The sequence below is a fragment of the Gnatocerus cornutus genome, chromosome 5 (assembly GCF_029298725.1).
Source record: "Gnatocerus cornutus isolate USDA-ARS CGAHR chromosome 5, icGnaCorn1.1, whole genome shotgun sequence".
NCBI classification, from domain to species: Eukaryota; Metazoa; Arthropoda; class Insecta; order Coleoptera; family Tenebrionidae; genus Gnatocerus; species Gnatocerus cornutus.
Window position 1 is genome coordinate 9,967,282 of NC_142237.1, and position 23,103 is coordinate 9,990,384.

General features: G+C 35.6%; 3 protein-coding genes across 23 annotated transcripts in view; 1 reads left to right on the forward strand and 2 right to left on the reverse strand.

The window, feature by feature from the left end:
• Positions 1-23,103, forward strand: part of LOC148174301 (uncharacterized) — a 107,508-nt gene that overhangs the window by 68,837 nt on the left and 15,568 nt on the right. For 16 of the 20 annotated variants that reach the window (XM_088037482.1, XM_088037483.1, XM_088037481.1 and 13 more), the window contains exons 5-8: positions 2,546-2,569; positions 2,641-2,809; positions 5,479-5,677; positions 5,753-5,960. In XM_088037482.1, coding sequence (XP_087893608.1) covers positions 2,546-2,569; positions 2,641-2,809; positions 5,479-5,677; positions 5,753-5,960 — 600 coding nt within the window. The remainder of the gene's footprint in view (positions 1-2,545; positions 2,570-2,640; positions 2,810-5,478; positions 5,678-5,752; positions 5,961-23,103) is intronic. The other 4 variants (XM_088037468.1, XM_088037470.1, XM_088037469.1 and 1 more) reach the window with 3 other exon arrangements.
• Positions 6,002-12,057, reverse strand: b6 (pentraxin-related protein b6). Its single transcript, XM_088037486.1, has 5 exons — positions 11,944-12,057; positions 9,623-10,003; positions 9,312-9,526; positions 9,166-9,265; positions 6,002-7,106 (listed from the first exon to the last, which is right to left on the reverse strand). Exons 2-5 carry the CDS (start codon positions 9,957-9,959, stop codon positions 6,184-6,186), a joined length of 1,575 nt encoding a protein of 524 aa, XP_087893612.1. The 5' UTR covers positions 9,960-10,003; positions 11,944-12,057; the 3' UTR covers positions 6,002-6,183.
• On the reverse strand, positions 19,751-22,207 carry LOC148174303 (uncharacterized). 2 transcript variants are annotated; one of them, XM_088037488.1, is made up of 5 exons: positions 22,170-22,207; positions 20,822-21,008; positions 20,406-20,774; positions 20,193-20,361; positions 19,751-20,138 (listed from the first exon to the last, which is right to left on the reverse strand). In XM_088037488.1, the coding sequence occupies exons 1-5, from the start codon at positions 22,190-22,192 to the stop codon at positions 19,912-19,914; spliced, it is 975 nt and encodes a 324-aa protein (XP_087893614.1). In that variant the 5' UTR covers positions 22,193-22,207; the 3' UTR covers positions 19,751-19,911. The 2 variants fall into 2 exon arrangements, with proteins under 2 accessions (XP_087893614.1, XP_087893613.1); XM_088037487.1 differs by lacking the exon at positions 22,170-22,207 and adding an exon at positions 21,902-22,160.

Here is a 23,103-nt window from a genome sequence, read left to right on the forward strand (position 1 = left end):
TCAATTTGCGACTTGTTTGTAATCGAGTAATTTGCAATTCGGTATGGAGATTGAGTTAAAATTGAACCTGCAGTAAGTAGGGGTTGGAAGGATAAGATGATTTTGATGGATGCAGTAAAGCAGTTGCGGAACGGAGGATTTAGTTTAGAAGTATTTGTTTATTCATTTTCGGGGAGAAGTCGTTTGCATTTTCTGGTTTAATTCCGCTCCAGTTTTGTACATTTAGACGAGAACTGGGCAAATTCAAGCACTGAACGTGCCAAACCAATAAATTTTTGAGTAGAAACATTCAAACAAATTGTATTATTTATGTAATAATAAATAATAATGGTTGCTGTCGCTAGACTATAACTATCAGTCATTTTTCGGTAGATTTCTTGATTATTTTTAGAGCAAACTTGTGATATTGGGGTTCATTTTACGCCGAATTTCACGTAGAATCCAAAACCGAGCAAATTTTGACGTACGCCAACAAATAACTAAGTAATGGTCGTTGGAATTTTTGGGTTGTTACCAGAGGTTCAAATTTTTGAAGGTTCGAAACAATCCGTGCTCAATATTTCGAAAACTATTAGAAATATTCTGAAACCGTTTGTGCCATCGTTTTTCTCACGATTTTTTAGTCAAAAAAAAGTTTTTAGATTTTCCAAAAGTCGAAAGTTGCAGTTTTTCGCGAAAATTTATGACTAAAACTATGCAAAAATTCTGATATCGATATCTCGCTTATTTTTTGGAGTAAACTTACTTTATTCTATATCATTTTACGTAGAATTTTCCGTAGATTGAAATTATGATCCGACAACAATAAGTTATGGCCAATCAAAGTTTCAATAAGTTGATTTTCATTGTTCCTAATCTTTCCTAATAGTTAAAGTTATGTAAATATCTCGGAAACTATTGGTATAGAGATGCGGTTGCGCCATCGTTTTCCTCGGCTCATTTTACGTTAGAAAAAGTTCTCAACAGCCCAAAATTCAATAGTCGATTTTTCGCGAAAAAAAAATTCTGTCTCAAATAATAAAAGTTTTTTGATTTTTTGTTTTTTTTGGTCAAAACTCGTCCGATCGTCCGATCGAACTCAGATTTGGTCAGTTGATAGATTTTAAGCTTCGCTTTTGATTAATGTATATAACACAAAGGTATTAAACGTCATTTTCACCTTGAAAACAGTGATTGAAAATTACCCTAAATAGACCTCTTCAAAGCAGTTTTTGGTCAATGCCTCGTTTATTTATTAAGCTTATTTGAACTCATTTTACGCAGAATGTCACGCTAAATCCAAAAACATAAGAATTTTTAATTTCCGTCAACTATTAATTGAGTTATGGCCGTTTGAATTTTTGGAGTTGTCGCCAGAGGGCCAAATTTTTAGGGGTTTGAAACATGTGTGCTCAATATCTCGAAAACTACGACAGATCGAAAGAAACGGTTTTCGCTATTGTTTTTTTCAAAACTTTCTACTTAAAAAATTGTTCTTAGATTTTTTGAAAGTCGAAAATTTTATTTTTTCTAAAAAAAAAGTCATGACATGTAAATCTTTTTCGGTCGATTTTTGGTTTGATTTTGGAGCAAACTGCAAAAACTAAAGTGAACGGGGGGTATATTAAAAAAACTAAAGCTTTTTTATGTTATGTAATAAGAACTTACTTATTGCCAGTCACTGACGAAGTTTGTTTTTAAGAGAATCTAACAAAATAATTATGATGAAGTGGGCCAAACTTTTGTACTGCCAAGAAAGTGTCGCATTTATTTCTGTATTTTTAATATGTACTACAATCTAATGATCTTTCATTAATATTTTGAATATTTTTTTATTTAAAAATAGGCAAGAAGTTGCGATACGATCAAATTGGTGGTTTGTCTTGTTTTTTTTTTATGAAGAAGTCTACCAAATGTAGAGGTATCTTTCCTTAATTTAATAGTTGATTACGCCACAAAAACTCCGAAACGACCCTGTAACTACTTAATGAAGTGTTGATGACTTCTGTATCTGGTCCCCATCTTGATCCAACATCTACAAACCATTTTAAACGAGTGTTTTTAAACGCCGTTCCATCGAGCATGAAATATCTAGATTTTTAAACACGCGAAATTCCTCATCAAACACCCCGTTTCGTTTCATATTTCGCCATTGTTTCTGGAAACAGGATACATGTTCTTGCATAATAGGAAAATGCTCTACATTATTAAAACGGAATGACATCACCTCATCAATTAAGTGGCTAGTTCAGTAGTTGTTCCCGTCGTGGTTTAATTAATTCAGTCGATACGCTGTATTCACATCTGACCGCAAGTTTCTCTCCCAGTTCGTTAAGAAATGTCGACTCAAAGCATCATATCTCTACCACCCCAATTGGAGATGACGCCTCGATCGATACCCCTTTTGAAGAAACATGATAGAATCACAACAACTACTGAAACCGATACGAATAAGAATTCGAGTTCGGCGCAGCGTGGTGTTTTACATAAATTATCGGAAACTTCCTTCCCAGTTAGTCCTGATAGTCCTGTTAATGTGAGAATTTTTTTGCATGCTGCTAAACAGATGAGTTCCACCAGGCCGAGGAAGGTAAATTTAACACACCAACTTTCCAGTTTTCTGGTTTTTTATGTGTTTTTTTACAACGGTGGTGTTTTCAGGGCCAACCTAGGGGATATCCTCCGCCTTCCAACGCGATGTTGTTCGATGATGACCCTGGAATCATGTCGGAAGTTGAAACAAGTTCCACGGGCTTCCGTAGAGGCGGCAAGCAGCGTAGTTCACTTCCTGTTGTACGAACTCCAAGCAAAACGTTAGAAAGACCATTAGGTGAGGATATAGGATTAAATCAAGTTTCAAGGTTGGGATTAATTGAAGTTGCAAACTCACAAGAGCGGGGTAATGTGTCCTAGAGACATCCTTTCATTTATTATTTGGTGCACTGCTAACGCGGGATTGAATTAAATTTCTTGTTCAGCCACAAAACCTTCCAGTTAGAATGTTTTGAACTGTTTTAAATAGAAGCAAAGCTCTTGATTTCATATTAGATTGAAACTTACATTTGCGGAAAACTAGAAGATTTTGAAATTACTTTTGACAGAACATTGTAATTTCGCGGGAAGTATAGTTTCCAACGAGTCTTTCATTTTGCTAACGTTTCAGAGCGACGAGATCTTTTCGCTTTGTAAGATACGATTTTTCATTGAAATATAATTTCTTTGCGCTTTTCACAGAAATTTATTCCTTGCAGAAGTTTCTAGTTATTTAAAATGAGCTTTTCCGGAAACTTACCTCGTGTAACACAAAGATGAGCAACCGAAGAGGTATGCTTTCATCATAAATTAGGAATCGTATAAAATTTTTCATTTTGATGATGAAAATTATATTAGAGTAGGTACCCACATAATTAATTAAGCAGAAGTTAAGGAAAGAAATTCAAATAAAATTTCTCGGTTTTCTAAAAGAAAAAAAAACAATGGTTTGCACCATGGTTTTTTTCAAATCTTATTCTTTATATCTAAAATTTGATGTTCGATTTTTTCACGAAAAAAATTTCCGATTCAATCGATGAAAATTTTTCAATTTTGTGTTTTTTGACCGCCACTCGTAGACTATTCGACCTACCCATCTGAGATTTTGCCAGTTGATAGATTTAGAGCTGCTCTTTCGATTAATATATAACACATAGGTGTTTAACGTCGTTTTCACTCCGAAAAAGTTTCTTGACAATCAGCCCAAAATGTTCTTTTGAAATCAGGTTTTGGTCAATATCTCTTCTTTTGTGAAGCAATCTCAAGGTATTTGTACTCATTTAACGCAAAACTTTAGCCTGAATCCAAAACCGAGCGATTTTTTAATATGTCAACAAATAATTTATTAGTTATGACCTTGTGAAATTTTGGGTAGATAGTCGCCAGAGGGCTAAATTTTTGAAGGTTTGAAACTATTTGTACTCAATATTTTGAAAACTACTACAGATCCAAAGGAACGCTTTTTGTCATCGTTTTTCTCCCGATTTTTTTGCTAAGAAATCGATCGTTCTTAGATTTTTTAAATGTCGAAAGTTGGAGTTTTTCGGGAAAATTTATGACTAAAACTATGGCAAAGTTCTCATATCGATTTCTCGCTTATTTTTTGGTGCAAACTTGCGTTATTTAGCTCATTTTGTGCAGATTCTTGTGCGGATTACAAAACTTTAAAGCTAAATATCTCGTAACTACAGTAGATAATAAGAAACAGTTTACGCCATCATTTTTCTCGATTTTTTTTCTTTAGATTTCGTTTTCAAATACCCTAAATTCGATGGTTGATCATTTCGCGAAAAAAAATCCGACTCAATTGATGAATTGATGAAAATTTTTCAACTTTTTGTTTTTTGGCCGCCACTCGTAAGATATTTGAACTACTGATCTGAAATTTGGCCAGTTGATAGATTTCGAGCTGTTCTTTCGATTAATGTGCAACTCAAAGGTATTTAAGATCGTTTTCGCATCGAAAAAGTTCTTTAAAAATTACCCCAAATTGACCTCTTGAATTTATCTGTAGTTTAGTCAATACCATTTTATTTAGGCTGCAGCACAGTATTTTCTAAATTTATCATTTTCAACGTACTTTTAATTATCAACAACTGCATAAAATCAGAAATTAACACTTATTTGGTCCAACTAGTAATAATTAATTTCGAAATATCCTCACTAAAATAGATTTTTGTAACCCAAGGCAGAAACGCATGAAATCCATCCATTTACAAACATTTTTTTACAAACCTGGTTGAATTGAATTTTTGTGATGGATAATCAAAAACATTTTCGAAGCTATTGATGAACCAAATCCAGCTGATTTAAAATTGCATAATTTTTTATTTCTGATATTTCATTATAGACTCAATTTTATGTATTGCTTCTATTTAGTGCTAATTTTATAAATTGAAGAATAAGCTAAATAAAGTTTCGTTACAATTGAAAGCAAAACGTCATTTGAAATTAGGTAATTTTTACAAAACTACGTATTAAATTATTACTTATTCGGACTCATTGTTTATAAATTAATTATTTTGCATTAGGCGACAATTTTAAGTATTGTGTACTCAAAACAAAAACTCTGGTCGCTTCTATTATATCAAAATTCTACTGGAAACTCATATTTCTCTGTCCTCATAATTAATTTCTTAATTTGAATGTCGCAGCACTTCACAACTGAATCTGGTTTAGCTTTGATTTTTGATTTATATTGCAAACTTTCCGTCTGAACATGAAACAAAATGCACAAAACGCTTATTAATTAAATCTCTTCCAAACTGCAAGCGCATTCTCTAAAAATCAGTTGGCGGTTATTCCCTTTGATAAATTTCCCATTTTCCGGTAATTGAGTTGTGGGAGTCAACCCTTTTGCGCTTTATTGACATTCAGAGGTCAGAGGCCCCAGTTCTTCTCTCGAAATGAGGAAAATTCGATTTGTTCTAATATATTTATATGGTTGCGATTTCCATTCTTTTGCAGGTTTAGTGTTCCTCCAGTACCGCAACGAAACGAAACGAGCCCTACTACCGAACGAGATCACGTCGATAGATACGGTGAAAGCCCTTTTCGTACGATCGTTTCCTAAACAGTTAACGATGGAGTATTTGGATTCGCCGAACGTCAAGATTTACATCCATGATTCATCGAAGGATATGTTCTACGAATTGGAGGATTTGAGGTAATTTTCATATATTTCTCAAGGGTGAAATTCTACCAATCTTAAAAGACATTTTAAATTATCATAAAATGATAGAATGAACCATTTTGGATACAGATCCCACTTGCGGGAGATCAGAGACCGCTCGGTCCTGCGTCTCTTTGAGTCAGCTGACGTTTCCGGGGGTTTACCTATGGCAGGTATAGGCATCGCAGGCGGCGTGGGGCATTTTGAAGATCCGAGTTATTTTTCCGAGCCCGAATTCGACTCGGAATATCAACATCAGCACATCCATAAAAGCAAGGTGAGTCGTAAAATTTTCACTGCCGAACTTTAAAACGTGAGTCAAATGAAAATTAATTTATTAACTTGTTAATGATACAAAAATATAAATACTATGAATAAACTAACAAAATGGGGACGGTGATTAAAAATTAACAAAGTAACGAAGGCGTCGGCAGTCGAAAGCTCGGAGCTTTTATCTTGGCAGTACAATGACGTATGTACAAGTAAAACAGAAAAAAATCCTAAAAAACTTTGCAACTTTGCACTGCCGGCGTGTAGAAAGCGCCCGAATACAACTTCTTTGGGACGGTTCTCCATCCGAAAATGAGCGCTTTTTCGAACGGTTCTTCGTCGCAACCGCTGCAGACATTCATTACCGCTTTAACTTCGGCTTCTGCGGGTTCCCTCTCGTCGTTCTCTTTTTGTTGCTGTAATATGGGCTTGTTTTCACCAATTCCCGCTAATCCATCTAAGAAACTTTGATCAATACTCGACGGGAATCCCTCCTCTATAATGGTACCTCCGGTTAGATACAATTCCCGTTTCTGATGCTTATTTTCTTTTTGATCGCTATCTACCAACTCGCTCTGTCGTTTTGTTTTCTTTGCGATTTTATCCCCGAATTTCAATCCACCTTCGTTCTCCCTCTTGAACAATTGATGCGTCTCGAGTTGAGTGTCGATGAATTGCACATTAGCAGGATTAACAAGCGAGGGATGAACGAGACCACTATTGATCAATGGACTGCCTATCCCCTGCGAAGTCTGAGGTTGAGGCGCCAAAATCTGCAGCTGCTGAGGTTGAGGTTGAGCAACTCGTCCTTGCGCCAACTGCCGACTCACGAGGCTATTGACGAATTGACCATTAAGCAGCTGAGCGTCGTAGTTTTGACCGGGAATTATTTGGGGCTGTGGGGGCTGAGTTGGTTGACCTCCAGCCAAGTTTAACATAAGCATGGGATTTATTTGACCGCCTGTCAATAAAGGATGAGCAGGAAGGGCATTCCTGGGACGAGGGGTTGGAGGTACAGGCGTCGTAATTTCGTTGCCTGCATGGTCGTATTGGTGGGCGTGGTGATGTTTATGGTCACGGTGAGCTTTACCGGCGGTTAAAGCGATTTTGTACAGTTGCAACATGGTGATTTCGCCCAGCATGCCACCGGCACCTGAATTAATGAAAAGACGGATTAACATAAATTGTAAAAATAATTAGGTTAAATTAATTAGACGAGTATAAAGTTTCTCTTTAATAATAAAGGAGTTATTTTAGAGTGGAACTTGCACAGCGAAGAGTAAATTGAATAAATTCGCAGAAAAAGTTTGTTGGTAATGAACTGCCAAGAGGTGCAGTCGGAAAACAAAATTGACTTATAGAATGATTATTGACCAAAAAAGCTTTGGAATTTAACTTGCGTTGGTAGCTCTGCTTGTTATCTCAAGTGAGTTCTCTGACAGTTTGAGGTTAACCATTTATTATCACATAACGATGTCGTTGTTGACATAACAGTGCTACCAACACGTAAAAATAATACAAGACGCATTAAGCGCGCCGTTTTTTTAAATTCTTTCAATGAAGTGTGTTGAGATTAAACAAACCGCACTTAACAAGTCGATTAAGAGTTTTGATTGGATTTTACATTTTTTACAGAACAGGATACTTTCATTTTCATATCTGCCATACGTAACTTGCATAACTCGTCCTACATGCTTTTCAACTCTTCAGTTAAACTGTTTCGATGTTAACAGTTCCTTTTAAGCACTCAGACTATTGCCAATAAATCAATGAATTCTTACACTTTCTTTTTCATATTTAGTACAATGTTTAACCACCTCGTCCTGACAGTTATTTCGCTATAACCGGAAGAACTTCACTTCGCCAAAAGTTTTTGTTTGAGCGACATCATTTTCAGGTCGAAGCGTGACATATCTCAAAAATTCCCAATGGGAAAGAGGCCGGGCATGGTGGTGGCAGACGTAAATAATTAATTTCATTGTTATTAAGGGTTAACAACACGTTGGAGGCTTACTCTGGACGTGTTGTTGTCATGAAAAAAAAAATCAATTCACTCCCAGGATTCCCAATTTGCCGGCTATAAAGTTTTAGGCTTTTGATATCTCAGTTTTTCCAGTTTTATTACCAAATTTGCAGGTTTTTAGGTCTAAATTGGAAATTCTGGGATTCTTAGATTTTGAAGCTTCATAGATTTTAGAGTTTGAAATCCTCAGAGTCTTAAATTAAAATCCAAAAATTCACAAGAGTTTAGATCTTTAACATTAAATCAATTCAGTTTATAAGGTTCAGAAATACTTTTAGATTCAAAATTTTTTTGGTTCTCAGGTTTTGCGGATTTAATAAACTTTAGGTTCCAAGGTTTTACGGTTTTAACATGAAAGTTCTTAGTTTTTTAAGTTTAAGCTGCAAAGGTTTAAATTAACTAGTTTTCAAATTCCGTTCTTGGATTTTGTACTCTACTTTTCTGTTTTTTCAGTTATCAGATTCTTCTTTTTTTAGAAATCGTATAGCAATTTAGAAGTTTAATTTTTTGTAATTAATTTGATTGTCTGCAGCATTTCTTGTACATACAAACAGGTTAAATTTAATTCTCCTCTGATTTCGGAAAGTTGGACAGCTCCAAACGAAAAACAATAACATTTGTATGAAATTTTTAAATACAATAAAGAAAGTCTATTAGTTCAGGTAACAAAACCACGCATATATCAGAATGTGGCAAAAAATGAAATTGAGAATGAAGCTCACTAGAGTGTGAAACGCCTTTAGCATTCATTCAACAAACAATTTCACATAATTCCCCTAATTGTGCGAAATTCATCATTTTAAGCATGTTGATAACCCGTATCTATTTGAATAAACAGCGGCACAATATTCATATTTAAGTCTGAATTACCTAGATAAATATGCAACAGCCATATTACCGGCGCTAGGTAGAAACTGCATTGCGTAAATGTTGTAGTATCCTAATAAAACTTTGTCAAGTTGTGAAATTTTGCACTATTTTACAATCGTAATGTGTGAATTATTTCATCAGAGATGTTTACTCCGATACGTAGTAATTGCACCAAAAGCAACGTGTATCCTAAGTTTGGTATAAAATTGTATAAAATAGAAAGTGAACGTCATAGATAAAATTTATGTAACGCACATATGGTATCTATCCAATCAATAAAATGTGAAAGAAACTGTCATCGGTTTTTTGCAAATCTCACCTTTTGGTGCTTCGTGGCCCTCAAGAAAACCTCCCCCAACTTGAGTCTGGATTTGTCCAGTAATAGCTAAGCCTCCAGAAGGAATAACGTGGCCCACCAACTACAATTTTTGGATTACGTCTTGAAGCAACTTCATGAAAACTTACCCTGTTGTGAAAACCACGACCCACTCGTTCCGCGTTTACCCAAATCTGCCATTCTCCAGTCTTTCCATTCCAGCTCTGACAGGTGTGGTACCATTTATTAAGACGTAAAGGATAATTAAGACGGTAGAAAGTGTGTCCTTCCACCGACAGGCTGAAATAGCTTGATCTTTCAGTGTTGGAAATCCACGATTGGATTGCCTTAGGTTGACCATCGACTGTGGAAGAAAATTGTAATTCGTTGCGTGTTCTCTACTATTATCATGGGTGGATGAGATAATCTGAGCGTTTAAAAGTGAAACTCTTCTATTTACCTGCGTATGAAAATATAGGATGGTCGTTGCTGTGATTCGCGAATTTCGTCCAGAAGCATAAAGTGAACTCCTTCAGCTCGGGAATGTGAGTTTTATACTGGATGTATTGGAAATATAGGTCTTGCACAAACCCGACTTTATAGAGTTCGCATCGATCACTGGAGCCGTGGAGGGAAGGTAGAGAAGGTCCCGACTGGTGGAATGTCTGAGTTACGTAACCCGAGGGATGTGATGTATGGATAGTTTTGATTCCATCGTAAATAACGGGTTGCCAATTGTCGTGGACGGCGTCCACCGATATAATCAATAAAATCGAACACGAAATATATCTGAACATTTTGGGTGCTGCTGACGGACAGTTAATTGAAAGAGATGGACATCCTGCAATTAATAAAAGTCACTATTCCTGAATTTCACAAGTTTTTGCAAAGCGTCAACAACACAAACGCTATCACTCATCATGAGATTTTTTGTCTAGAACGAGGTTTCGCTCGCAGAAGTTTCCGAGACAGTTAAATTGAGTTTTGACTGTTCATCAACACAAACACAGAATTCTTTTCATGTAATGAACACAAAGAAATATGAACGTCATTTTCACGTGAGAGGAGGTTTTTGTCTTGGTAATTTACGCCGTAATGAACAAACGGTGTAAATGACGCAATGTTAACTTTCCGCTAAATGGTTTATGTGGCATCAAACTCAGCGAATGTCTTCTGGATTGCTCGATCAACGTCGTACGCACACTTTCATTTTCACGTGAGATTGTATGCTAAACCAGCTGCCACTAAATGAATACGAAATGACAGTAAAATCCGAAATTTAGAAGATTGCGCTCTTGAAATCAAAGTAAAAGTGGTGAGCGCCTTTGTGTTAATTATTCAGACAATGATCTGGTTCCGAAATGTGAAGAGAAAACAAGTGCATCTAGAATCGTGTCAGAATGAACGGAACACCGAATTTGATAAGTTTTCCATTAAACGGCATGTAAACATTCTAATGGGTGTGAGAGGAAACGCCGAACGAGATTGCTTTTAATTTCAAAAGATGAACAGCATTGTTTCCATAACGGACAATTCTTGACTGGTTTCATTGTCAAGGTGCGCGGTGATGTTGCAATTGCGATCTTGTCACTTTCACTGTAATTGCCGCCAAAAAACAACTTGATTACTTCGCTTGGCTCTTATTATGATGGCTAGAAAAACACGGAATTGCAGTAATTAGTCTCATAACCTTGGTATCTTTGCATAATTGCAATTTTTCTGTAAAAACGCCGCATTTAGGTTGGGGCATTTTTCAACCCTCGATAAAGGCTTTATTCAGGTAATTAATTTTTAAAGGAAACTTGATCGAAAGCTCTTAAGAACGAGTGATGCAATTATGATTGTGTTAGGAACGTTGGTGACACGCCAAGCAGTTCGTGTAAAAGCTGCGCCTATTGTTTTCCGGAAAGATCCTTTTTACTTTGTGTACTTTAATCCATCATTATCGTCCTGATTGTACAAATAATTAAACATTTATCTTGCAAAATTCCACAGTTGTGCAAATACTAGACTGAACGCCTGAGAAAAGAGTCATTCTTTCCGCAGACCAAGGTGAATTAAATGCTTATTAAAGACTTTTTTCGTACTTTTCTGACAAGGTTTGCACAATGTACAATTTTCAAATTCTATGCCACTTTCTACACACTGAGATAATTAACTCAGAAGAAAAAAATTACGTAACACAATTACACCTGTAGGCAAATTGAAGTTTACAGCCCAGACCTCGCGATGGAAACGCGGAAAGACGGAAATGAAATATGCATGGAAAATCAAGGTTCGAGTTAACGTTTTCACTGCTTTATAATGACATATTTTACATGTTTACACAACATGCAATTCGTTACTGCGTTACCGGAGTAAGCAGATCCTCCCGGATTCACCGGAAAGAAAACATTGCAGTTACTTAACTTGTGATAGAATTTTTCTACTAGAACGATAAATCTAAATTTCTACCTCTCGATCTGATTGTAAACAAGCGCGTTACAACTTTTTCATTCTACATTAAATCCAGGTCGACTCTTCCACTGCTCAACTCGAATTGTACCAACCCTGCTGTGTTTGGATCCATTGAAAACTTTTAATTAATTTATTATTGTTTTGTAACTATCGATTGAACCGCAGTTAACGTTTTACGTCATTTTGTCAGTGCACTAGGATGCACTAATAACTCTCTATTGACTCTTTTCAAACTAATCGAATGAGTGGAAAGCTCGAATAAACACGAGTCGTAATTACGGTAACAGCTTTTGCAAAAACTGAGCTTCGGTAATCCGTACTCACATCCAACTAAAACACATCCACAAGCACAAGCACGACCGCACTGAAGAGGTGTTCTTCGACAACTAGAGTACTTTATGGAGATAGTCTTCGGTTTCACTCAAGTCGCGTGTCATGTCCAATTCCTTACACTTGCTTCTGCATCTATGAGGTGGTGGGGCTATAAAACACTTTCCTTTCATTTTGTTCGGTTTACATCTTGGATTTTGGAGGAATGTGGAACGTTCTTAGAGCCTTTTGAAAATTGCGCAACTCTGCAAATATTTGTGTTTTCTAGTCCTACCCATTTGCGGTGTTACGTAAGCCCTAAAAGCACTTTCGTTGTGCGTTTGTGACTGGAAACCAGTTTTCAGTCCGGGATAGTGGTATTCGTCATTTTCGTGCCCAAGTTACTTTCATTTTCAATTTTAATGTTCGCTTTGTTCGAATTCGAACTGAGTCACGAAACAACAATTTGTTGCTTCCAATTGCAAAAAAACAATAAAGTTGCCTCTCTACGATCTTCCTGTCCATTGACACTTTATTGACACCGTTAGGGATAAATAGGTGTTATCATTCTTCGTGCGCCTGCCGATGGAGCGAAAACATACATGAGAATCGACCCTTTGACCTTCCCAAATTGATACACTTGACACTTTCGGGGGTGTCGCAGAAAAGCGATTTTTCGTTCTCAACAAGGATGAAAAATTAGGGGAGTCTAGAGAGGTAAAGTTCGTATTGATTTTCGGAGTTAACCGGATTATTTCTGATGGTGCGGTGATTAGTATTCGATCTGATTAGAATATTGTCCGTTGGGGCTGATTTTACGTGAAGTTGGACTAATTGAGGCGGAAAGAAGGCACTCAGTATGAAATAGGGGCTCTTCATTTCGTGCAAATGGAGGTGATCACGTTCTAGTCTAATAATAATCCAAATTGGGATTATTAACTAATAAGGCGGTGTTAAGCCAATGACTTAGTAAATTAACTTAGATGGAGGTTTATGCGATGAGTTGTGACTTCATTTTTCACTTGCGACTCACATTATGGTATTATTTGTTTATGCTAAAAAAAGCAAATCGATAGGCAGATAAGCAGATGGTTCAAAATTAAACTGCAACCTTCGGGAAAATCATGAAATGATTTCCGGGTTCACATCGCGTTTCAAAGGACGCTTTTTGGATGAATTCGTTTTAAAAATGCGGATTTGTTGAAATCGTCACTGCCAATTTTAAAAATCCGTGTTATAAAACTTTACAATGTTATGCTCTATTTTTTTTGTACCAATGAAAGCTTTCACAATTGCATACAGTTTATTAAATGCAATGGAAATGAAGTGTAAAAACACTTTGGTTTTTGCTTGCAATGTTTTAAATTGAAATTTTAGTATGTTTGCTAATATCTACGTGTTTACTGTTTAATTAGACTCTTAACTTATTAAATTTATCTAACAAAGCTTCCTTAATAGTCTGTAAAACTTCCGTTTATAATTAACTCGCCCAGGCCCTACTATCATAATTTAAAAATCGAGGTAGAATTTTACAGCAGAATATTTGGTGTTTCTTTGTTGTATTTGCGTTTCCTAACGTATTCCTACAGAATTTAGCAAGGAAAAAAAAACAATTTTAGGGAAATGTCTTGATTTTTAATTGCGAAAACTGCTTTAATAAGTACGAAATTTTCAAATTTCGCGGCGCGTTATTTTGAAGTCTGTAAGTTTACGTTTAGTTTTGTTATGAATTCACTATTTTATGAAAGACATTCTTAATTTAAATGGTTCGTAAAACATAAGAGCCCACTTTATCGCCTATAAATTTATATTCTCTGATTTTCATCTTTCATTTAAAAAATATGGTAAAAAATAAATAATAATAAAAAATAAACTGGCAGCTAACTTTGAATGTTTTATTTTTGACTTCGTCCAAAAAGCGTGACATTTTATGGTTCGATCGACACGGCTCAAAGTTTTACTTTTACACCTTGGCACTGAAAGTGCTTTTCTGCCGCTCAAAAACGCCTCGGCTGTTGATTCCACAAACGTCGCAATGTAGTTTGCATTTCAATTAATTCGTTTCTTCCTACAGTTATTAAAACAGTGGGATGATTTTTTTACTGACTATTTTCATTTTATTTGAGTTCCCGTTCTTGATGCCCCATTATCTACGTTCTGTAAGCACACAAAGCTTCGTTTTTTCTCCTAATCTTCTATTTATGCTTTGTCGTTTTCTGTTTGAAGCTGTTTTAATATTTTTTTTGCTTCCAATTTCTGGATTATTTTTTTTCAATTTTTCTACTTGCATCTTTGATTTTATGAATCGCCATTTTGTTTTCTTTCTTTCTGTTTCCTCAATAGTCCAATTTTTCTTTATGAGACTGTACAAAAAAATAACACTTCCAGTCCAATAAAGAAATCGACTTTAGGCAAAATGATTTTTAAGGCGAGAGTTTGTTAAAGTGGGGGAAAATAGTTCTGCCAATTTAAAATAGTTAAATAGAAAAACAAAATGGTAATAAGGAGATCTGAAGAGAAAGCAATAATTATAGTAATTGTTAAGAGTTATGAGCTAACTGAATACTCATATTATTCCTTAAATAGGACCAAGTTCAATTTGCTCTTTTCCTTAATTATTATTAATATTAATTCACTAAAGGTTTGTGGTCCCCTCATGTTGGCAAAACTGTCCCATTGCTTAGTCCTAAGGGTCGATTTATAGACTCGAAGCAGCAGTAGCCGCAGCCCCAACCGCCTAAAATCCCGTAGGAAGAATGCTTATTGATGCTTATGTTGCAGGAACCGCTGTGTCAACTTATAAATCGACCTTAAGTCTTAATAATTGGGGACTAAATTTATGAGGTTCTATTAGATACTTACTTAATTGTGAAGAAAGTTTTTTCGGCCCTTAAAAACCGCCCAAATTGGACCAGTGGAACTAGGCTGAATTAACAAGATTTTATGACTAACAAGCTGAACTAAATCTGACCAGGTGAACTAAATGTGACTTATGCGAACTAACCGGACTAAAGTAGATCTACTCGGCTTAAATGGAAATAAAACGAACTAAACCTAAGCTGAATCCGGAGTATGAGACTATGCGAGTGGTTTATCTGGATATACGCGAAGGAAAGATAAAAGACGGAAGAGATTAAGAGAATCTAGTTACAGTGCGACAGTCAAAGAAATTATCTCGGTAGAATAAAGAGAATGCAACAGAAGAGCTCCAGTTTTAAAGTTAAACTGCAAGATCATGCAAGGATCAAACAAAAACAATTGTTTACTGAGCGAACGTGAAAGAATAAAGTTTTCTCTTTCATCTTGATGGTTTGCGTAGGTATTTGTTTCTCTCCTAAATGTTTCCTGATTATGAATCGTTTACTTCCCGTCACGTGCACGTCATCTTTTTGAACAAGAAAATTTAACTGAGCACTTTACACCTTTATTTCGATTACTTTGCGGTTTCTCTTTTTAAAGAAAGTGCGGTTTATAATTAATAAATTTTTGCTCATTTTCGCAAATTAGAGACTGGCATATTTTAAACAACAAAATTTAATTTAATTAACATAAAGTTAACCGTTGAAATCTCTTTTTAATAAGTTCTTATACATAAAATCCGCATCTCCTCGTAAAATTAGAGGTGAATGAACATTTTATTTTATTAAGTCATTTTCTGTTGGTTAGTCATGGACAAGCATGAGTGAAATTTAAGACCATCGCATTCAGTTTCGCTAATAGCACGACAAAATAGTTAATTTATGAATGACCCAATAATTAAAATAGTTGTTGGAAATGCACTCAAAGCGCACAGTCATTTTCGCAGTTTTTAGTTACGCAAGGACTGATCAGTATGTAGGAAGTTGATCCACACTTGGCAATAACATTGAAAGGAATTTATATAAAAAAGCTTTCTATTAAGTAACATGATCTGAATTTCCTAAATAAAGAAAAGTTGCACAGAACGTGTTAGCATTCAGAACAACGTTTACTGCACCATTTGGTTTATTCTAGTTGCATTACAAGAGAAGAATAAATAAATCGAAGAAATGCAGCACTTGAAATTTGCAGTGAAAATTTCTATTCATGAATTAATGGCCAATGGTTCTTCATTTCGTTTGTTTCGCCCGGCTAGGCATTCATTATTCAATACCTAATATTGCCGAATTGTAATTTCTATCATTAAAACACAATGAGGCGCATTTAAATTTCACTAAATTCCTTGTCCTTTCCTGGTGTTTCACCATGTTCCTGTGTGCCTAACAATCTATCAATATGATTGTAGAAATTTATTAACGACTAAACCAGTAGCAAGCAAATAAAAATTTATTGCAGTTAAGCCAATATTACATGAACGGTTTCTTCGACTTTCAGAATTTTATAGCTCGCCAATACTGTGACGCAACGCTAATTAAAAGTGGGCCCAAAATGAATGGAAAAAATAGGGTCGATTTATTTCAGAATGGTCTCGAAATGGACGCAATTGAATCTTCCATTAAACTGTCACTTTATCACCACTTTCTCCGCGTTTTAATTCGTAGCGATAAGCTAATGGGAAGTTGAAAGGAATCACGAAAATTGATTGGAACCTGTGTGGTATTCACACCGCAGCCTATGACTGCATTTAGATGATTAGAAAGGTGCTTCTATACATACTGATTCATCAGCCATTTCCATAATCCATCAAGGATAAGCATGTGTCAGTAAATTATGTGATAAAGGAGTAAAAGCCGTGACCATGACAATCATTCATTGAATATGCAGCGCATGAAAATGCGACAGAATCTTGAGGAGTGAAGGCAGCGGATGTGACAATTTGACTTTTTCTTTCGTTTAATTGGGGGCAATAATCGGATCTGTATGCGAAATCCTGTCGAAAATGTTGAAATCGTTTTGATTAATTGCGTTAAAATCGTCGGCTCTCGCACATAATGAGTGAAAATTGCACCTAAGCCAACATAATTAGCGGTGACATTTGTTTCAAATTGTAGGTTTATGTAACAATGGCAAAAAATCTACCCACTTCTCAACGGGTCACAACAAACCAGTGTACGGAAATTGGAAAGTTCACTATAAATAATTAGCTGCGTTCATAGTAGTAACTTGTGGGAATACTAACGAAACCAGAAAAATCTTTCCCAATTATTACTTCCGAGTATCCTACTCTTTTCCTTCATTGGATATGCGGCATTAATACATTTCGCTTTATTAACGAGCCGGAAGTCCGGAAAGGATCCATTCACCTTGATTACACCCGAGACCATTTTTTATCACAAAGCGTAAGAGCAATCGTTCATTCGCATGATGTAATCAGTTCGGTTGTAACCATTAGTTATTTTGACACATTTCGGTGGTATAAATCGTATCTAATTTGATTTTAATGTTTTAATGTCGCCAAAATGACTTCATAATAACCAGAAATCGTGAGGCGCGTGCCTGCGTTGCTTATTCATGAGGCCAAAGATTAGTAAACATTTTGAAAAATGATGAAATTGTCAACTGGAATCTTGTAAACATCAGATTTAGTAATTAAAATCCATTGCCTCACTGCCTTTCTACCAAATTATAGGATTCGAGATTTCGTCTTTCAAATGTAGGTATATCGATCATAATTGTGAAATGTGCCCTATTTTTGCTTGTTGTAATGTTCAGAGATTACACGCGTTGGTTTTATGGGCGGTTGGTAATTACGTGGTGGAGACACACCCCAGGTCTTTGCACTTTAAACTTCTAGAACAGAGTCGAGCGCAAAATTACAAAAATGCAAAATTCAGATCCAGAACACAAATTAAATTGTACTGTGCTAATTTAAGTTAATGAGAGTAAGCGTGCAGTCATGAATAACTTTAATGCTAGAGGGCCAAGTTTGATCAAAATTCTCCAGTATTATGCTGTAGGTAACATTCTGAAAACAATGAGTGATTACCGCACAATACAAATTATTATTGTTCATTTGCTGTAATATTTAATCTTAATTTACAAGTTTGGATGTTTCGTGATGAGCTGAAATGTGTAAATTTCATTGTCTAACGATATCAAGTGCGCCAACCCGGACGTGTGTTCAACCGCTCGCCTCGAAGACGCTGAATTCATTTTCATATTTTGAGCATTGACCCATTTTTAAAACAATAGTCTAGACGATTTCTGCCATAAAATCCAAAAGAGAGAGTGAAAGGGCTGGAGTATTAGGATCAGCGCTCGTTGATGCAGGAATTATGTAATTTTCGGAACCGGTTGCAATGCGAAAAAATAAACACACCTCTGCATTAGTAAAAATCGAAACAGGAAAAGTTTCGGATTATGGATTAATTTGATTGACATTTCAGTGCGAATGCTCTAAAGTTCAAACCCACATGTCTGTTGACATTTTCAGATTTAACAGGAGTTTGCCGAGATAAAAGATAGGCAGGCGGTTTTTTGACCCGCATATGATTTATTTAAGATAGTTTATTTTTGGAGCTGCTAGAGAGTGTGGAAGTAATGTAGAATACCGAAGGAATATTAGGTTTATTACTATGAAATATTGGTAACGATTAAGGCCTTTATGGGCAAATGCAATTGCACTTAATGCAATACTGTGTACTGTGAAAATGATTACCAAAACAATTTATATTTAGCTGCGCAATTATCTATTCAATTAATGGCTATTTTGCAATTAAATCGTTACTTTTGAAACTCATTTTTAAGTCGTTTTTTTATTTAACACACACGTTTCATTTGAAGAGTTTTTTATTACTCTGTCAGGCGTATTGAGTCCAAAACTAATTTATTTTACTGGGAAAATCCATTTTATTTTACTTAAAATTACAGCATGTAGATTTTATGCTCGACTGGATATTTTTTTTTTCGCAATAATAAAATGTGTGTGTTACATAACTTTACTATTTTTTTTAAACAATCACTTGAATTAGTCTCTATTTCGTTATAATATTATGTGTTATAATAATATAAAGTTGTAATTGAAAATTATTGCAAAGAAACTACAAATTATTAATGAAATTAATTGGTTGCAATAATTATTGTAAAGAATTGATTAATGATTATACTTCTATTTAATTAGTTTTAAATCAGATTTTTGAGTGTAGATGTGACCGGTTTTACTTGTCAGTTCTCCACCATCTGAGTTTAGGTCTTTTCTGGTTCTTATGAGCTCTAATCTTTTTCCAATCTTCTTACTTGTGGTGTTTAATTTTGTTATTCTTCTATCTTCCTCATTGACCATTATCTTCAATTTCGCTGTTTGTAGTTTCCCCTTTCCGGTAAACTTCACTGTTACAAGGTATTGATTTCTGTTTTTTTCACCTATTTGTGTTTACCCACTATATCTGTAAGCTGAAACCAAATCCTCTTTCATTCAGGAAACAAAACTCTTTTTTGAACATTTTTATTCGATACTTATTTCTTGATGTTCTAGTTATTTTTTAATTCTCTCTTAATGTCGTTTCCTACTCCATAATTTGGATCTCCTATAATCATGGTAATGAATCCATTTTTTGTATTCACTTTTAATTGTATTTTACTGCAAAAATATCTTATTTTGCGGTTCCTCAGTGATTTTTTTATTATCCTCTAAACAGTTTCGTCAAAACCAGAACTAATTTTATTATGAATTTTTCGAGAACAATTTTCAATTTCAATTTATATCAATAATAAAAAAACAACAATTTATTTTTATCGGCAATGAGAGCGTCCTTCCATGGCAACAAATAATAAACAAGTAATTTAGATACGCAGCATACGTGAAGAAATTGTTGGTTGCCTACCATAAAGTGTGTTCCAACTATTTTTTTTTTTAATTAAATTTGTCTTTTTACTCAAAGCACGTATTTTTTAATAATGCGACTTGGATTTAACAAACTTTAATTAACAATTTTAAATTTAAGTAATTAAGTACGCTCCTTAAGTTCACAGCTCTAATCAAAAACATGAAAAATAGAAGATTCTAGATTGTAGGTAGATTAAGCTCGATATAAGTGTACTCTTCCAGGAAGCTCTACTGTTTAATCACTGTCTATTCTGCTTTAATTTCAAAGCTAAATTGTATCCGAGTTCTGGTCTCCTGTCTGTCCCCTCAATCATATCTTTGACTTGACTGGAATCTATGATGAGGCCGTGATTTTCCTTCACGAACTTCTTAATTTTTTCAATATCCAGGAGATCGACGCCTCTGCAACAATCATCTAAGATTACGGTTCTGTAACCGGCAGACAAAGCATCTTTTGCTGAATAAGCTACAAGAAAAGTAGTAAACAAAAGGTTTTGTACCGACACGCGATGAACTTTACCAACACAAACGTCATAGGCCACCCCGCAGAGATACAAATCTGTGACGTTCCTTTGTTTAAGCATGGAGTCTAGCTTGGTGTCTGCTAATTTCTGATTGTCCCAGAACAGGGAATACGAATCTACATCCGGGTTAGTTCCCTTGTAGATTTTCACGGAATTTTCCACCACCTGGAATTTAACAATAAAAAGACGAAACAACGGAATAACTTAACCTTGAGGTCTTTGTGCAGCTCGGAACCCCACGTGTTCTGCACGCAATGTCGAGGCCACAGTTTCTGCACCATTGGGGGCTCCCTCTCGAAAACCACAGTATCGTAAACTTGGACATCCTCTCCAGAAACCGCACTGGTTTCATGCAAATTTCTCAACGACAGATTATCGAAGAAGGACACGTGGTCGCTGGGATGCCAGTCGTACGAATAGACGACGGTTTCAAATTCAACAGTTTCCAGAAGGGTGTTGATGGGTTGAATCACATCCTCGCCGTTTTGCTTCGCGGGACAATTGGAGATGTTGAGACTACCTGTGATGAAGTCGTTTTGAACGTCAATCACCAGGATAGCCGACACAGGTTTGACGATCTAAAATCAAGTCAAAATAAAGAAGAAAATGTGGGGGTCAAGCGTACGGTTTTGATCCACTGGTGCCAACAGACGACGAACTCATCTCTATCAATACTCTCATCGCCGTTGGTATCGAAAACTTCGAAAATTTCTTTGAGAGTTTTAGGTTCCACTTCGTACGTTTCACCTTTGCCGTTTCGGAAAAGCGCTTGGCAAAGCGTGCGGAACTCTTCAAAGTTTAGTTTACCGTCGCTGCAATAAAATGTTTTACAACTATGCTTGGCACATGCTATTTAAAACACTGTTTGCATGGGATGTACTCGTACAAGGAAGTTTGGAGTTTCGATTTTACAAAATTATAATCGATACAGATACGGTTGTTGTGCTGCTTTAACCTTTTCGAACAATTTATGGGTTAAAAATAGATTGAATACGTGAAGAAAGGGTTGGATTCGAACACGACTAATTGGAGGAAAAACCGAACGCGTTTACAGTACGTATCAGAAAAAAAACGGATCAATATCCCATTCCGACCGACAGGGTAGTCAATATCCGATAAAAAAATCCGGGATTTAGTTAATTGCGTGGGCTTCCCGGAATTATTTTCAAACGGGACGCAATTTTCGATGCACTTGGGCTTGATTAATTTCAGAGATAAACACAGCAGTTTTTTATTTATTTGTCGATATCAGTAGATAATGTTTTTGGGTCTTATCAGCTTATCACTATTATCAGAATAGAACGGACGCAAACATTGTTGAAAACCGTGATTTGAATTTTTAAGTGTTCTACATTTGTTAATAACTATTAAAATAAACATTAAATTAGCATAAGAACCTGATAGTCAAATTAATGGGCTAGGTATTGCGGGTTCAAGGACTTGAAAGTCCAATTAACCGCTTCGTTTATCAACAAAAGCGCAATAAAACCAACTACACGGACTGTAAAATTTGCGCGATCGGGGGAATTATGCAACGCGGTGGCCTCCAATTGTAATTTATCGCAAGGGAATCTAAAATGAAAAAGATTTTCTTCTCGCGCCGCTCATGAATCATCGTCATGAATCGCGAAATTCGAGGAAAAGCGTTCGACAAGCGGAAGCTTCTTAACCTACAAGCTGTTTCTATTCTAAGCTCGATATTTACCAGTCCTTGTCGAAAGCAGCAAAGCACGCGTCCATCGTGGACGTAGTAAAATTAAAATTCACAAAATCAATGGGATCAGTGCTAACGGACATGACTACTGCAGTTGGGGTAAAACTACGCGCCAAGTAGTGTTTACAGTCGATAATATCAACGCGACAATTCACATCGCTGACTGACACGAAACCGAATTTCCATTCAGTCGCATCGACGGCGAACGCGAAAAAACTACATGCAAGGTTTCCGGTGAGGGAATAACCAAAATACTAACTTCATCCTCGCTATTTCTGACATGTTCTGACGTCACTTCGAAGTCATTACAACAGATTGTATTGATCCATGACGTCACGACAGAATGAGCTTTCAAAGCTTGGGAACTTCTTCAGGTAGGGGTTGGGGATTCACGCGAATTAAATGGTGCAAATAATGAGCGGTACGCGGAGGAACGGAAAATCGGTGTTTAAAAATGAAGGAGGACATGTTAAACTGCTTTGTAACACGAACATTAAATATGTATAGGTTACTCATATCTTAAATAAACAATAACATAAGCGAGCGCGAGTCATGGACTTGCACGTTTAAGCACAAGTTTAGTGGGTTTATGACTCTGCTTGTGGTCTTTTATCCATTTGATTCTCTTTTTTATCGGGAAGTCCAAATTCCTAGTCCTTGATAATCTTATTTGACGCAATAAATATACACAATATCTATGAGAATAGTTACAACATTTGAAAAATATTGATTAGAAATTGATTAGTTTCTCAATGTTGTTAAAAATTTTTACTAATTTAACAAAATTCTCTTTTACCGTGTCAATTTTTTGGCGCTTAACGATGATAATAAATCATAAGTTTAAATGTCTCGTGCAATGGAAAGATCACAATTGCAGATCTTCTGCATTCAAGACTATTCTCAACATTTCTCATTGCTCAGAGGCAGATTTAAATGAGGACGCACCGGGCGAGTGACTTGGTAAAAAGTTAACTTTACACTTTTTTACAATAATACCAAGTTTTATTCAAAATTATTTAAAAATGAATTGTAAGAAAAATTTAAAGAAACTCTTGAAAGAATTAGCACAAAAAAAAGTAATCTGAAGAAAATGTATGAGATCAAAAGAAAATATCTTTTGGGAATAAAAGTAATCTAAAGAAATTGTAGACAATCAATGGATTTTGAGAATGTAAGAAAAACCTGAAGAAAAT